Genomic DNA, 13700 nt, shown 5'->3' with positions numbered 1-13700 from the left:
CATTTCTATTCTCTCTTTTTGCAGAAATGCCTCTCCAATGGTACAATTTTACATCAAAACCTCACCACACAACTGGCTGCATTGGAACGGGCCAAACGTAACTATGAGAAAGCTTATCGTGATTCGGAAAAAGCTGTCGAAAACTACAAAAAGGCTGATATGGATCTGAATTTAAGTCGAGCTGAGGTCGAACGTTACAAGAACATTATGACAGCCAAAATACAACAGTCAGACGATGCAAAGAATGAATATGCCAATCAATTGCAGAAATCAAATAATTTACAACAACAGCATTATCATGAACTATTACCGGAGGTAAGTAAAGGATACTCCACCTAATTCAGAATATTTGATAAATATTTGTTTCCCCTTTTAGGTATTTAATCGACTGCAAGAATTGGATGAAAAACGCACCCGAGGTATACGGGAATTTATTATTGGTGCTGCCGATGTTGAATCCTCTGTTGCACCCATAATAGCCCGGTGTCTGGAGGGTATGGTAAAGGCCGGCGAATCAATCAATGAAAAAGAAGATTCATATAAGGTTATCGAAAGGTTAGTAAAATGAAATTTAAATGCAAACATTGTTGATGGAAGAAAAAAACTGATATTACCGTGTAAAGAATGTGGAAAAAATGTCCATTCTCTTAGAACCCATTTTACCATTCTTGTGCCTGAATCTTGAATAAATATTTCTCTTGTAGTTTCAAATGTAATTTGTATTTTATTTTACAGATATCAATCTGGTTTCACACCACCAGGCGATATACCTTTCGAGGATTTGTCAAAAATGGATACTCTTGATACATCGCAAGAATCCCATTATAATCATGTACAGTCGAGTCATTTAACTGTTAAGGGTACCATAAGTGCTAATAAAATTAAGAAGCGAGTGGGGATATTCAATATTTTTGGCAGTAATAAGGTAAGTTAATGTTTTCACTTTTCAATTATTTTTGTATTTGTTTTTGATGTTTTGTTTGTTATCATTTAGCATTTTTTATATGAGTTCCATTGTATTGTATTTACAAAATAGGTAATACTAATAATGTAAACAATTTTCCGATATTTTTTTAAGAGTAGTTTGGCGAGAATATTCAAAATAGGTCCATGTTTTATAATTAATAATAATATTTATAAAATTAATAATAATAATTAATAATAATTTATAATTAAACATGTTTATGACATATTTTTAATTTTAAATTATTTATAAAAAATGTGCTCTGAAAATTGGGAAATATTTCGGTAAAATATTCAATATAGGTCCATGTTTTGACATAGGCCCAATAGATTTTATTAGACATTTTCATTTTACATTTTATTGTTCGCATTAGTCTTCACTTATTTACGAAATAGGTAATACTAATAATGTAAACAATTATCCGATATTTTTTAAGAGTAGATTGGCAACAATATTCAATATAGGTCCATGTTTTATGATTAATACAAATGAAGTAAACATGTTTATGACATATTTTTAATTTTAAATTATTTTAAAAAAAAGTTCTCTGAAAATTCGGAAATATTTCTGTAAAATATTCAATATAAGTCCATGTTTTGTCATAGGCCCAATAGTAAGGTCTCAGATTTTATTAGACATTTTCATTTTATTGTTCGCATTATTCTTCACCTAAAAAGCATCAATTTCTGCTTCCCAGTAAGCATTTCTTATGATCTGAGCTAGAAGACTGATAATATTGAAGGTTAGGGTCTATTAAAATCATATACATTTAATACTACTATTAGGGTCTATGTGTCAGGACGGGGACTATCTATTAAGCTGTTATTTTTCTTAAGAGAACACAACAGGCCTGCTCTGACTACTATTAGGGTCTATGTGTCAGGACGGGGACTATTTATTAAGCTGATATTTTTGTTAAGAGAACACAACAGGCCTGCTCTGGCTACTGAACAATTTACTTAGACAAATGTAAATGAAACGCCTCTCTCGTTCAACTCAATATGAATAACAGTATGACCCTTGTTTAGGATAATTTCTATCCAGCTTTACTGATAGCTTCTTCTATCCAATTCATATTCGAATAGCTCCAGATTTAACTTTAGCTATCATATATAGTTAGTCAGATTTAATATTAATGGATTCTTGATCGTTGCTATTTCTGTTAGATAAATTGATTTTTTTCACATTTTTTTTTCATATTTTGAATTAATAGCTTTAAATCTAGAAATGTCTGATAATTTTTTATTATACTATTATTATGGGTAATAATATAAATCCAGAGAGATTTTCTTCCGCATTTAACCAAAGTGGGTTGTGTAGGTCTTTCGACTTTTATCATTTCCTTACTGTCAACTTCTTAATCTATACAATGGAACAATATAAACAAATGCTTTATGTAGTAGTTAGTTAAATGTGTTTTTGTTTATTTAAAATTATATATAAAATTTATTTTCAAAAACAAACAGTTTGTGCAAATTTTGAAAAAAAAAAAATACAATTTATTTATGTTTAGTTTCTTACTTTAATTCAAATACTTATAAAGTCTTATGTGCTTTTATTTTTTTTTCTTTCTTTTACTCTTTATGTTTTCGGCGTATCTTTTGTACAATTTTTGTTGTGTATTTTTCTTCATTTTCTGTTGTGTTGTTTTTACATAAAACATTGTCGATCGATGCATTTCTTCTCAAATGCATTCTTTTCTTCTCATACCAAAACAAAAAAAATCTACATTTTCTTCGCCTTGTCGTCGAATACATTCTTTACTCATCAAATGGACGACGTTTCATTTCGCAAAAAAATTATTACCACTTACTTTTACTTTACATTTAATGTAAGTACAAACTACAATCAATCAATTTAAAAAAAGAAAATGTGTAAATTCATTCATTACAATTTCTATGTTTTTTCTTGTCCTAATTGTCTCACATTTTTTTCCATCCGAGTCCTCAAATATCCTCCGTTTTTTGTTCTGCATCAGTTTTTTGGTTTGAGCTTTGATATCATCATCAATTCGAATAACAATAAATTGGCTTCCATTTATTTATTATGTTACTACTTTCAAATTAAATGTTTATTTTCTCCTCAACTGTTGAATGTTATTCCATGTCCAATTAATTGTTTTTTTTTCACATCCATCCAATTCATAATTACTGTTTGTTATTATGTTTTTTAATAATTTGTGTATGTAAACATTATTACTTGATTACCGTACATAATATATAAAACATACATAGTCATTTGTAATCAACATTATATATCATACATTCATATACTACATATCATATATATTTAAATAAATTAATTTTGCCCTTTTTATATAAAATATGCTAATTCCCAATTTTTTAGCTTTTAGTCCATAGTCAGTTTTTGTTTTACTTTGATACACCAGACCCCTTATCTTGAAGAAGTTGTAGAAGATTATTTCATCAAAAACGCCTAGTTTGCTCCATGTCTAATAAATTGTCGCTATTTTAAAAGCCCATAAATATCACAGCTGGATTTTTATATATCCTCATGATGGATGGTATAAAAATTTAGACCGAACATAACGAAAAATACATTGGTTATGAACTTCGTTGTGTCTCTCATTTATTGTTTCTATTTCATTTCGTTATCCATTGTTTTTGTCTATAATTTGAATGTTAACTCAACAAAAACAATCATTTTGTTTGTAGAAAAATTTCATTTAAAATTACAAATTTAGAAAATATGGAATACCATTTATCAAAACGTTGATTATTATAGAAGAAATTTGAACCATAATAGAAACATATCTACAGACAAAATGTAATCTTAAGATCTTCTATTAAATAGACACCAGACATATCTTTATGACTGTATAATACCTTTTTAAGAATTTCTGTAGGCTTTGAAGGCTTTCTGTAGATATGGAAGTCTTCTATATATAGAAAATCTTTTGAAGGTCTTCTATATAAAGAAAATCATTTTAAGAAGAAGACCTTATTTTAGTGTTCCATAGACAGAATACCTTCAAATGGTTTTCTATGGAGAGAATATTTTTAAAGGCCTTCTATGGACAGAAGTCCTTCTAAAGGCTGTTCTAATAGACATATTTTTCTAATGACCTTGTGAAAGACCTGTCAGACAGAAGATATTTTAAAGGTATTCTTTTATATGTAGAATATCTTCTAGACAGGCATAACAATTTTCTTTGCAAAAATAAAATTAATCCTGCTTATTTTCGTTATTGTATTATATTTTTTTTAATAATTGTTATTTTTTGCAATATTGAATTTTCTTTACATTTATTTATTTTTTTTCAAAATCACAAACGTTTGTTATGCTTTTTACCTTATATTGGCTAATAAACTTTAGTTATACGCTTCTTTAAATGCTTATTGGCTTAAAATCAAAATTTCTTTTCTGTCATTTACACCACACACCCACACACAAAAAACACAAACAAATCTATCTTTCATCGGTAATCATCATCATCATCGTCATCAACAAACATACAATTACCCCAAACGCAAAACAATTTGATTTTTCTTAAAAACAACTAAAAATTGTTTTCATTAAACAAAAAATCAAAATTCAAAAAAAAAAAATGCTTTTGCTTTGATTTTCTAACCTGCAAAACAAACCAAACAAAAAATGTGATACAAATTCAAAAATTCTCTCTGTAACAGCAACAGAAGATTATTGAAGCCTGTATCACGATGAAGGTATGACACGACTAACAATTAAATACAACAAAAATATATATTTTAATAAATATGGAATATAAAATAAATACAAATATTAATACAGTCAAACAGAGTCATATATTCCAGAATAATTTATTACCATTATGGGCTCTGTTTGTCTGCAGTTATTAACAACATTTTTTATTTATTATTTGTTTTTGTTGTAAATTAAATATGTACACTGTAAAAATCACAATTTTAACACGCTATAAACATAGTCACTTTTCTTTAAATATTAAAAAAAAAAAAAAACAAAAGTGTTAGTCTTAGAGATAGATCACAGTTCTCAATTTCAAATACTCACCTTAACCCCACGTCGTTTTTTATGTTTTTTTTTTTCATACATTCATTTGCAAATTGTTGAAAAACTTTTTTTCAAATCATAATTTTTTTGGTTAACTACCCGATTTTTTATTTGTTTTAATTGTGTATTCCAAATTGTTGTATATGCATGATCTGTTTTCGTTTGTTCAAATAATCACAATGTGGTTGGTTAGTGGTTACTGAAGGCTTCAGATTATTAAATTACAAAGGCCTTTCTATAGGAGACTCAAACTCTCTTTTTATAAAATAAGAGATAAACGGCCTAAATGGGATTCCAATAGATGGAATAAATTGTTTCCTACAGAAGGCATAAACGGCTCTCATTTAGATATAAAAAGTCTTCCTATAGAATTCCCATTTGAAGACTAAGGCATCTACCTACAGAAGACCAAAGAAATCCACTTTTGTTGACATATGATTTTCAAAATTAGGCATCCTAACAATTACCTTCATTGACTGACCCACCAACCACTTATTTTGGCCTTGCCGTTTCTCTCGTTCATGTTGTTTTCGTTCTTGTTGTTCTCTAATGCACCAATAAATTTTATTTATTTCAATCATTCTTATTTACGCCTGCTTAAACCCTTTTATTAATTTATTATGTTTCTATATCCGTATTTCTATTCAGAATTCTCTAACTGCGGACGGACAAAAGGAAGATTTCAGTGATCTGCCACCCAATCAACGACGTAAAAAACTGCAAGCCAAAATTGCCGAACTACAACAGAAGATACAACAGGAAACGGCGGCACGTGACGGTCTCATGAAAATGAAAGTGGTCTATGAAGCCAATTCATCGTTGGGCAATCCCATGACCGTTGAGGGACAACTCAATGAATCCGAACACAAGCTGGAGAAATTAAAAATGGATTTGAAAAAATATCAAGGTTATTTGGAGAAAGCCAATCAAATACCCATTGCAAATAATAGCCCGCAAGCGAATCGTACACACAGTATGAACAATGGCCATCGATCGTCAAGGTAAGTATAAAATAGTTTTTTTTTTCACTTCCAGACTTGATCACAGTGGATGTTGGAGTTTGTTTAAGCAGGACTAACAAAGCGAAAACTTAGATTTTTAATGATAAATGAATTATTTATCTTTCTTTAGACAAGACTAGACATTACATCTAGATCTACAGATTGTCCAAAGGAGTCGTATAAGTCCACTTGCTTATTTTGTTTGTTAATCCAGCATTTACATTCTCACCTACAATTGTATTCAATTATCCGAATAATTTATATTTCTCACTCTCTATTTTTCTAGGCATTCCAACGGTAGTACCGAGGACAACAATTACGATGGTGATTTCCAACCAGACGATGCTGGTAGTTTAAGCAGGTCAGATTCTGAGGATAATGTGGCGCAAATTCAAAATGGCCATAATAATAACAATAACGGGTACACTCATAAGTCTCTTTTGATTGCAAAAAAATAACGATATTGTTTTTGTAGTTTGTTGTGTCTCTCATTTATTGTTTCTATTTCATTTCTATCATTTCGTATATCCATTGTTTTTGTCTATCATTTTCATGCAAACCCAAACGAAAACGATATTTTATTTTGGTAGCCGTTTTTATTGAAATTCCAATAATTCCATTTGAAATTGTAAATGTAGAACATTTGGGATTTTATTTATCAAAATTTTGACGGTTGTAAAAGAATCCTACAGTCTTACCTTCAGAAAGAATGTACTTGTGAGATTTTCTTGATAAATGTCTTTCTAAATGTCTGCAATAGACATAATAATTTTTTGACAGATGACCTTAGGTAGAATAGCTTTGGAAGTCTATTTTGGGGCCTGTTATGTATAGAAAATCTTTTGAATATAGAATATCAATTTAAGGCCTTCTATGGACGGAAGACTTCCCCTTAGGTTTCCATAAACAAATGATTTTCTATGGAGAGGAGTCCTTCTAAAGGTCTTCTATGAAAAAAGTCCTTTTAAAAGACTTCTTCCATAAGTAAAATACCTTCTGAACTGACACGACCTCAGTATTTCATTTGTGGTCTATATTAAAATTTTCATTTGAAAAATAAAATGTTTGTATGTTAAAAAATATTTAAAGGTTCTTAACAGATAGAATAGCTTCTAAAAATTTAATGATTTCAAAATGTGATGTAGAGACAGAAAACCTTTTATATGCAGAACTTTTTAGGACATTTACATGCAGATGAAGTGATTTGTAAATATATTTTATAAATATAATACCTTCTAAAGGTTTACACATTGAATAGATATTTTTTAAAAGCTGTTGGTAGCGAGAAAAACATGCATGGATTTTCTGCAGGCACAAAAAAAACTAAAAGTCTTTTAAAGACACTTGAATACATTCCTAATACCTTCTCATGGTCTTAAATATACAAACGGTCTTCTAATAGTCCTCCATATACAGGAGACCCTAAAAAGGTAACATTTTTTTAAACAGAATATATTTTAAAGCCTTCTTTTTTATGGTCCTATAAATGTCTTCTTTATGCTGAAGGCCAGAATATATTTTAAAGGTCTTGTTTAAAAATAACACTTCCTAAAGAATTTTTTTGACAAAATACCTTCTTTTGAAAGGTCTTCTATAGGCAGATCGTCTAAGGATATTTTAAGATTCTAACGATATTATATACACCTAAAAGGCCTAAAAATATTGCTGCAGAATCCGGAAGGTATTAAAATGTTATCTAAACATATAGAAAACCCCAATTATAAAATATTTATACAATACTTTTTTGAGAATGTTGTATAAATTAGATGTACAACCTATCAATACAATAAATGCTTTTAAATATAGTCCCACAAATTTCAAATGGAAATTATATTTTTCAAAAAAATTAAAATTGTATTTATTAAAAAGTTATAACATTCATGTACACAAACACCAATACACATAAATACTAATTAACGCATTTTAATTTCTGTTTTTGTAAAATTTCAATTATATTCGAAAAAAAGAACACAAAGACTTCAACGATTTCCCTACTCTTTTTGCCTTTCTTTACATGTTGAAATTTAGCAGTTCGGCAAGTCCTGAAAGTGGCTTGGGTACATCACACACATCATTGCCCGGTTCGGGACATGGTAGTACACACGAGAATGCAATGGGAGAAGATGCCTATTATGAAACAGAAATGGAACCTCTACAACCGCTAGGAACGTGTCGAGCTTTATATCCATTCGAAGGTAATATATATACAAAAATATTTTATTATTGAAAAATTTAATAATTGTAATTTTTTTGTACCCTTAGCCACAAGTGAAGGTAGCATACCCATGAGCGAAGGCGAAGAATTACAAGTGATTGAAATTGATCAAGGTGATGGTTGGACGCGTGTGCGTCGCATTAACAACACAAATGGCTGGGATGAAGGTTTTGTGCCCACAAGTTATATTGAATGTACACTATATGCTTAAGTCAACCAACACACACCCACAACAGTCTATACATATATTTATAAACATAAACTACTAATTTGCTAAATAAAATACGACAAGTATAATTCTATATATATTTAAAGAAAAAAAAAAACAAATACAACAAAACTACTATTATCATCAGAGAGAAAAACAAAAATTATTTTCGAAAAAAGTAATGAAAAAAATCATCAATTTTTACTTTCATTATTATACCATATAATGTATTTTTCATTTTATTTTCATTTTTTAGTTTTCCAGTTTTAATAATTATTTTAATTATTTACAAAGAAATAGTTTGTACCATTAAAACAATATTAGTATACTTTTGTTTTTTTATATATATATACAAATATAAATATTAATTACATGCCTATGTATACATAAATAGAACTATAAATAATATAATAATTTCTAAGAGCTTAAGTTGTATATTTTTAAAATGTTTTTCTTTTATGATTTCTTTTTTTATTTGTGTGTTTTATGAATGCATAGGGAATATGTTTCATTTTTTGGACAAAAGTAGTTTGATTTCACTTATATAAAGCGTTTTAATTTTTCTTTAGACATTTTTTCCTTGCTCCTTTGCCCGATAACATATTTCAGATCTAATTTTAAAGCTTTAAAATTCCATTAATAATTTTAGAACTAACTAAATGACAGACTAAAAACATATATAGTTTTAGATGAGTTCTGGAATGCCCTCTGTATTAAAAATTCTTTTAAATGTCTTTTATGGATGATTATTTGTAAAAAAAATATGCAGTGTCTTACATCTACAGATGAAGACTTCAAATATTCATCTATATAATTATTAACACTTATATTCACAAGACTTCTGGAAGCAGATGTGTTTGTTCAGAACACCTCCACAAGCTTATCTATTTCTTAAGAAAATTTCCAGATGACCTGTGTGTAGGAAGTTTTATATTCCTGAAGGAGAAACAAAAAAATACGAAAGCCATCAATGGCATGAAAATCATGATGTTGTTCTTGGCTGTGATTGTCTTGGGTCGAGTAGAATTCAGATCATAGCATAAAATGCCATGGGAATGTATTTTGCTTCAGATATGGTTTTTAGGTGCTCAATCTTCAAAATTTGCAGTAGTCTTTTATTGTTGTGGTTTCAACAAGGCTCATGTGGTTTATGTACCATTTCCTTAATAAAACACAATTTTGTATCTCTCCAAATCTTGTTTATACGATATTGTATAAAAAGAAAAATATCGTCAAATTTTAAATACATTTTTTAAAATGATTTGAACTGAAATATTGTTTCCGGTGCAATAGTTTTGTTTTCGGTATTCAATTTCTCCGCTTTCTAATTTGTTAAGAAAAAACTATTTTTTAATAAAAAAAACAGGAATAAATATTTGTGAAATAAAAATATAAACTGAAAAGCTTTCACTTACAAAAAAAAAAACAGAACGTTTCAATCTACACCCACACTCTAACTAACGTCTATATCAATATTGACCTGAAACCTATAATGAAATCAATCCAAATATTAAGAAAATAACAAAAAATACAATTTTACAAAATACAAAAACTGTGTGCACATAAAATATTCAAATATGTTAGAAACAAACTAATACGAAAAAATAAATACATTAATATAAAAGTAATTAAATGGGAAACTATTTATTAATAATTACATTTTCTTTCATCAAATTTTTATTAAATTTTAAATAACAATTTGCATTTGTAATATTTTGCTACTATTTTTAAAAAAACAATATATTTTGAAATTGTCCGATTTTTAAGAAGAAGAAGAATGAATACCACTGCCAGTTATGCCAATGATAATATTTTGAATTTGATTTGAACATATATCTCCAAATGTCCCTTATTACTACAATATTTTAGTGGCTGGAAAATCAAGAAAATCAAGCATCAAAGATATTATTGTCAAAATTTAAAAATAATAAAATCCGGATACATAATTCCAATAATTTTTGTATAAAATTATGTAGCGAGTTTTGTACCAAGACATTTGAAAAAAAAGAAATTTAAAACATACGCAAAATAAAAGGCAATGATTCGAGTGCGCATTATTTTTTAATTCCCTGAAATATTTGATTAACTACTTGTCTCTCTTACTCGGATTGTCTTTGTATAGACTCCTCAGATACCTTTTCTTACATTCTATCTATATTTTCTCTCTCTATACAGCGCTTTATTTAATTTATTATTTTTGTTTCAAGCGTGTTTATAAGAAAATGTATAAAAGTTGAATAATTTAAGTATTTTTTTTTTTCTTTTGGTTTGTCCATTTAAATAGCCCTCCTATTTTTGTCTTTAATATAGTTAAGTTAGTATTAAGTTTATATAATAAGTTGTAAGTCAACGAGTTTTTTTTAATATTAAACAAACTTAATTTAGTCTTTGTTGTTTGACTTGTGAAACATGGAATGAAAAAAAAAATGATATAACAACAAAAATTGCTTGAACTAGTTTTATCTTATGACTTTAATTAATTTTTTAATTTAAATAATAATAATTTTTATATGTCTACATTTAATATATAAACAAACGCCAACAAAATATTTTAATATTCTTTTCTAAAACAAGAAAAAACAAAAATGAAAAAAATCCCCTTTTTAACAACGTAAAAAAATTCCCCCAATTGCTTAGCTTGAAACTGGCATTTTGTTTACTTTTTTAAATAGCTTAATTAATTTTTATTACTTCCTTAGCATTAAAACCATGAAATATGTTGCCTTTATCCTTTTTTTATATATACTTGACTTTATATATAAAAAATAATAAACCAATTAATATTAGTATATATAATATGTATAACTAAATATTTGTATATTTATAATATTATTTTTATAATAATTTGATTTGCTATTTTTCAAAACTTTTTCCCTACAACACTAACAAAAAACCAACACACATTCATAAAAGTTGAAAAATAAACTAAATAATAATCATTAAACATTTATATACATAAAAAGAAAAACAATTTTGAAAAGCAAGGAAATCGGAAAGATGACAAGTATCTTTGGATACAGAAATAAAAACCCACACATTCACAGACATACCCACATCCTTTTACATAAATATTATTAACTAATGAATGAATGAATAACCAATATATTCAAATAATTATAATATATTCTGTATTAAAACATCAAAAAGAAGAAGAATTATTATATAATATTTAAAAAGTAAATCGATAAAGGAGAATTTACACAATGCTGCAATTATTATATAAACAATTAAAACAAGTGAATGAAAAAGAGAAAAATCAATGATGATGACAATGTGTATGAAACGATTACAAAAAAATAAAAGTGAAAAAAAAATTATTAAAAATGTACTTTTTTTATTTTAAATGGGTCAAATCTACCCTAAGTAGATTAGGGATAATGAGAGCTGTATTAGTTCAAAATGTGTACCAATCAAAGCTTGAACATGAAATACTCGTCATATTTATGAGCTTCTAAAAATTAATGGATAGGAAACAAATATTAAACGAAATCCCAGCGGAAGAAACCATTAATAAAATTCTTTAAAAATTCACGATTTTGAGTCTATAGGTGGTCAAAAATTTTTCTTTAACAATTTACGTTTTTGAGTCTATAGAGGGTAAAAAAAAAATTCTTTACAAATTCGCGTTTATGAGTCTATACAGGGACGAACAAAATTCTTTAAAAAATTCCCTTAATTGGTTCTTTAAATGGTCTAACAAATTCTTTTCAATTTTCCCTTTTTCGAGTCTATAGAAGGTCGAATAAAATTCTTTAAAAAAATCCACGCTAATGTGTTCATAGATGACCGAATAAAATTCTTTAAAAAAAATCCACGCTAATGGGTTCTTAAATGACCGAATAAAATTTAAAAAAAATCCATGCTTATGGGTCCATATCTATGGACCGTATAGAATTCTTTAAAACATATAGGCCCATAGATGGTCGAATGAAATTCTTTAAAATTCTCCCTTATGGATGTATGAAGGATTGAATGATAGCAGGTGTAATAAGTGAAATTGTGGGTAGAAATTTATTCAGATACAGGCAGGGGTTGATTATTTAAACAAATAAAATATAATTTTCCGAGATTTTGAAAACTAATTTATTTTGTAAACAAGTAACTTAAAGGGTGGTATTTATTAAGGGTGGTATTTATTTACCAGCACAATAAAAATTTTAAAAATTTAAAATCGAGAATGGGGGAAGTCCCCTTAATAAGAGATCCCAGTATTAGTCTTAATCCAATCCAAATAGCTGGTCAAACGGGTGAAAGCAACTGGGTAACCCTTGGCACAACCGGCAGCAGCACCGAATGAAGTCAAACCAATTTGAATCTTAGAGGATTCCAAAACCAATGGACCGCCAGAATCACCATTGCAGGTGGAGATACCACCGGTGGTGGCAACGCAGATATTGGAACCGGTAACAACTAAACTACCATAAGTTTTTGCACAGACCGTGTTGGGGTGGATTTGCATGCGAGCCCATTGTAAGTTGTTGGTAACGTCGGTGGCAGAGTCAGAAATACGGCCCCAACCAGAAGCGATGGCATAATCACCGACATATGAAGAGTAGAAGCTGGCAATGGCGGGAATCTGGACAGGTTGGATGCGGCTAGTGTAGCTGACGGCGGGGATGCGGATCAAAGAGATATCGTTTTTCAAGGTATTTGCAGTCCACCCGGAGTGGATGATGATGTCGCTGCTGGAAACGGTGTAGGTGACTTCAGCGGAGGTACGAACGGTGGCGCCCAAGTAGACAGTTACGGAGGAGATACTGTACACCAAAAACAAAAAAGGAAATAAATTGATATTTTAGAGAAAATCTTTTAAAAATTACCCATCGGTACAGTGAGCAGCAGTCAAAACCCAGTTGTTGCCAATCAAAGAACCACCACACCAGGCCGAGGAGAAAGCACTAATCTTCAAGGATAGACCAACCTGATAGGGGAATTGGCCAACGGTAGCGGTATTGCCATTGGTAATACGACCCTCACCTTCGATGACGGGTACAACCAAATCGCGTTGGATAATTTCCCCAGCGGAGACGGCGGCCAAGGCCAATGCAAAAACTATTAACAATTTCATGGTGCTACTACTATACAAATACAACTGCTGGTGTAACCCATCATCGATCATACCTTTATAGTAATATGTTAACTTATCATATTAAAACTTTTCTTATCACACACTTGTAGAGGAAATGTTCGACGCGTGCCAAGCCTCTAATATTGTGGCCACATATGGATTATGGGAAATGTCAATTTATTTGTAATCTCCCGTTTTTTATTTATCTATTGCCATTGATGTGGTATAAAAAA

At 29.1% G+C, this 13700-nt stretch overlaps 2 protein-coding genes across 2 annotated transcripts in view; one reads left to right on the top strand and one right to left on the bottom strand.

Moving 5' to 3' along the window:
- LOC133336910 (formin-binding protein 1-like) overlaps window positions 1-8426 on the top strand; it is a 30857-nt gene extending 22431 nt beyond the window's left edge. The window contains exons 4-10 of the mRNA XM_061545182.1: window positions 25-315; window positions 377-555; window positions 736-925; window positions 5624-5976; window positions 6263-6397; window positions 8005-8171; window positions 8239-8426. Of these exons, the coding sequence (XP_061401166.1) occupies window positions 25-315; window positions 377-555; window positions 736-925; window positions 5624-5976; window positions 6263-6397; window positions 8005-8171; window positions 8239-8402 (1479 nt within the window). The 3' untranslated portion in view covers window positions 8403-8426. The remainder of the gene's footprint in view (window positions 1-24; window positions 316-376; window positions 556-735; window positions 926-5623; window positions 5977-6262; window positions 6398-8004; window positions 8172-8238) is intronic.
- Window positions 8427-12591: 4165 nt separating this feature from the next.
- Window positions 12592-13470, bottom strand: LOC133336918 (serine protease 1-like). The gene is made up of 2 exons (XM_061545189.1): window positions 13220-13470; window positions 12592-13156 (listed from the first exon to the last, which is right to left on the bottom strand). Exons 1-2 carry the CDS (start codon window positions 13465-13467, stop codon window positions 12592-12594), a joined length of 813 nt encoding a protein of 270 aa, XP_061401173.1. The 5' UTR covers window positions 13468-13470.
- Between the last annotated feature and the right edge of the window lie 230 nt (window positions 13471-13700).

This window comes from Musca vetustissima, unplaced genomic scaffold (genome assembly GCF_032173495.1).
Source record: "Musca vetustissima isolate MV318-11 ecotype Yass unplaced genomic scaffold, APGP_CSIRO_Mvet_v1 utg12356, whole genome shotgun sequence".
NCBI lineage: Eukaryota > Metazoa > Arthropoda > Insecta > Diptera > Muscidae > Musca > Musca vetustissima.
Note: the sequence above shows the minus strand (reverse complement) of the source record. Positions and strands in the feature narration are given on the sequence as shown.

Coding starts and splice junctions, on each gene's coding strand:
- LOC133336918 (XM_061545189.1), bottom strand. CDS start 13,467: ATGAAATTGTTAATAGTTTTTGCATTGGCCTTGGCCGCCGTCTCCGCT. Junction 13,157..13,219: donor GCTGCTCACTGTACCGATGG/GTAATTTTTAAA, acceptor TTTGGTGTACAG/TATCTCCTCCGTAACTGTCT.